We start from the raw sequence: 2,992 nt of genomic DNA on the forward strand, positions 1-2,992 counted from the left end.
GGGGGCTGCTCCGATTAGCGGAGACTCGGGCTCACGCGCGCCCCCGGAGACTGGGACTTCGCCCCCAGCTTCACCAGCGACGGAAGGCGTGCTAGACGCCGGTGAACTGATGCGCGCAATGACGCGGATGATGGACGCGATGTCGCGGCAGATGGGGACAGCCCCAAGCGTCGCGAGTGCCGCGCCTTTGCCGATACCCCGCCCGCGGTTGAGCGTGCCTACGCCGACGTACTCGGGGTACTCCGACGGGAAATCGGTGCACGAATTCCTGCAGGATTTAGACGCGTACGTAACCGCTTTGGGGGCGTCGGACGCAACAGCCCTGCTGCAGATCGTGCCGATTGCACTGACGGGCGACGCCGCGCGTTGGAGACGGCTGCAAACGCCGTTCCAATCAATGGCGGATTTCCGGGCGCGGTTTCGGGAGGAATTCCTTCCTCCCGACTACGAGATGCGGATTCGCGACGAGCTGGCGAGCCGCACTCAGCACCCGGATGAGAGCCTCGTGGAGTACGTTCGTGCACTCCAGGAGCTCTACTCGCGGGCCGAACCCTCCGCGCCTAACGCGGAGAAAGTAGCGAGGGCGATCCGCCAGTGCCACCCCAGATTTAAGGCGTATCTTCGAGGACGCGATTTCGCAGACCTCGAAGCACTGGCGAGAGAGGCGCGCACGGTTCAAGCGGGCTTGCTCGCTGAGCTGCAGTATCGGCCCCCTCCAAGAGCCGAGGAGTCCTTGGAGCCGGGTTGCGCGTGGACGGGACGCGCCGCGGACGGTTACGTCGAGTCGCAGACGGCGTACGTGGCCGTCGCGGATCGCGGGAATGGCGGAGCCATTCCACCTCGGGCCCTCGACCCATTCGGCTTCGAGCAAAGGCGCAGGGTAGCCAGCGCAAACTCAGCCGGGGCGCAACCCCGTAGGGGAGGCGGCGCGGTCGACTACCGCGGAGACGTGACGCGTTACGACGCTCGCGGCAGCGACAACAGCGCTCGGCGAGGCGCCGCGCCGCGTGCCGTTAGCGACAGATCAACTGTAGCACGCGACGACCGCGCCCAAGTCCGGTGCTTCAGGTGCCACCAGCCTGGGCACATCAGGCGGCAATGCACGTGGGCAGCGGCCGAATCCGGATACTCGGAAAACGCGCGGGGCCGGCGCCAGTAATCGGGTTGCCCGAATCAAGGTTGCCGGCCGCTGCCGAGGCCCCGGGTCAGTTCGCCGACGGGGCGGAAGTCGCAGGCAGCGATCGGGTAGCGTTCGCGCCGTCGGCATGTCGGGCTCAGGACTCGACACCTGAAAGGGGTCCGTACGTGCGGGTAGAGATCGGTGGTAAAGATTATCTAGCATTAGTCGACACCGGCTCAACCCTCTCTCTCATCGGAGACTCCGTGTACACGGACTGCCGCAAAAGAAACCTGTGCATGCGCGAAGTTGCAACTCCGTTGCGTTTAGCGGCGGGATCGGCCGAGGCGCAATGCGCAGTTCGCCTTCACCTCGGCCTCGACGGCAAGCGAAGGAGGCAGCGCTTTGTTTACCTGCCGGGCATGTCAATCCCAGTTATTTTGGGACAGGACTTCGTTTGCCGAGAGGGGATCATTCTAGACCTAAAGAATAACGGGTACCACTACAACCCGCTGACCCCTCTCATCCCCTTTGTAGCCCCACCTAGTTTGGGGAAGGGATCGGAATGTTCGCTCGCTAGGCTGCGCGAGGAGCAGGTGTTAGCTGCGCGGGCCGTACCACATAACGTTGAACAGATCGTGGCTTCTTTTGACGGGCCGGCCGAACAAAGGCGATCGTTAGCGGACGCTTTGTCTAGACACGCAGCTATGTTTACTGGGAGGCCGGGAGTCACGCATGTTTTACAACATGAGATAGACACGGGAGACGCTAGGCCGTGGGGTTGTAACCCCAGACCGCTGAGTGTGCACAAGCGAGCTCTCCTAGATAAGGCTCTCGATGAAATGTTGGACACGGGGGCCGTACGGCCGTCGCAAAGCCCGTGGGCATTTCCGGTAGTGCTAGCGCCGAAGAAAGACGGGACAGCCCGTCTTTGCGTAGACTACCGCCGACTCAATGAGATGACCAAAAGGGACGCGTATCCTTTTCCATCTATTGAGTCCATCATGTACTCGCTGGGTAGCGCGAAGGTCTTTACCACGCTGGACTGCAGCAGAGGCTTCCTGCAGATCCAAGTAGCACCAGACGACGTCCAAAAGACAGCGTTCACTTGTCACAGGGGGTTGTTTGAGTTTACCCGCCTGCCGTTCGGATTATCGAATTCGCCGTCTAGTTTTCAGCGGCTGATGGACATCGTGCTGGGGGACGCGAAGTTTAACTTTGCCATGGCTTACATGGACGATGTCGTAGTATTCTCGAACTCGTTCGAAGAGCACCTAACTCATCTCGAGATCGTTCTGAGTAGAATGTGGGAGGCTGGGTTGACGATCAACCCAGATAAGGTACAGCTCGCAGCCTCGAGGGTTAATCTCTTAGGCTTTATCGTTGACAACGGTACGTTGAAGCCGAACGACGATAAGTTGGGGGCCATCCTCAATTATCCAGCGCCGTGTGACGTAAAGAGCCTTCAGAGGTTTCTAGGGATGGTCGGTTTTTATCGGCAGTTCATTCCGGGATGCACGGAGCTAGCACAGCCATTGAACCAATTGCTGCGGAAAAACTCAAGGTGGATCTGGGGGAGGGAGCACGACGCGGCTTTCGCGTCTCTCGCGAAGGCAATAGCTGATACAGCGAGCTTACATTTACCAGATCTAAACCGGCATTTCGTCGTACAGACGGACGCGAGCGACTACGGTGTCGGAGCGGTGTTGCTACAGGAGCACGATGGGCAGTTGCGCCCTGTGGCTTTCGCGAGCCGAACGCTTACACCGCCCGAGCGCAACTACAGCGTAACGGAGAAGGAGGGGCTGGCCGTCATGTTCGCTTTGAAAAAGTTCGATCTCTATCTTGACGGTACGACTTTTGTCATACAGACGG

At 60.1% G+C, this 2,992-nt stretch overlaps 1 protein-coding gene across 1 annotated transcript; it reads left to right on the top strand.

Moving 5' to 3' along the window:
• Positions 1-301: 301 nt before the first annotated feature.
• On the top strand, positions 302-1,159 carry LOC120840248 (the record flags this gene model as incomplete). Its single annotated transcript, XM_040210658.1, has 1 exon — positions 302-1,159. A coding segment is annotated over one exon (858 nt), but the record flags the coding sequence as incomplete, so codon positions are not given.
• Between the last annotated feature and the right edge of the window lie 1,833 nt (positions 1,160-2,992).

The sequence above is a fragment of the Ixodes scapularis genome, unplaced genomic scaffold (genome assembly GCF_016920785.2).
Source record: "Ixodes scapularis isolate PalLabHiFi unplaced genomic scaffold, ASM1692078v2 PGA_scaffold0__279_contigs__length_252992795, whole genome shotgun sequence".
Taxonomy (NCBI): domain Eukaryota; kingdom Metazoa; phylum Arthropoda; class Arachnida; order Ixodida; family Ixodidae; genus Ixodes; species Ixodes scapularis.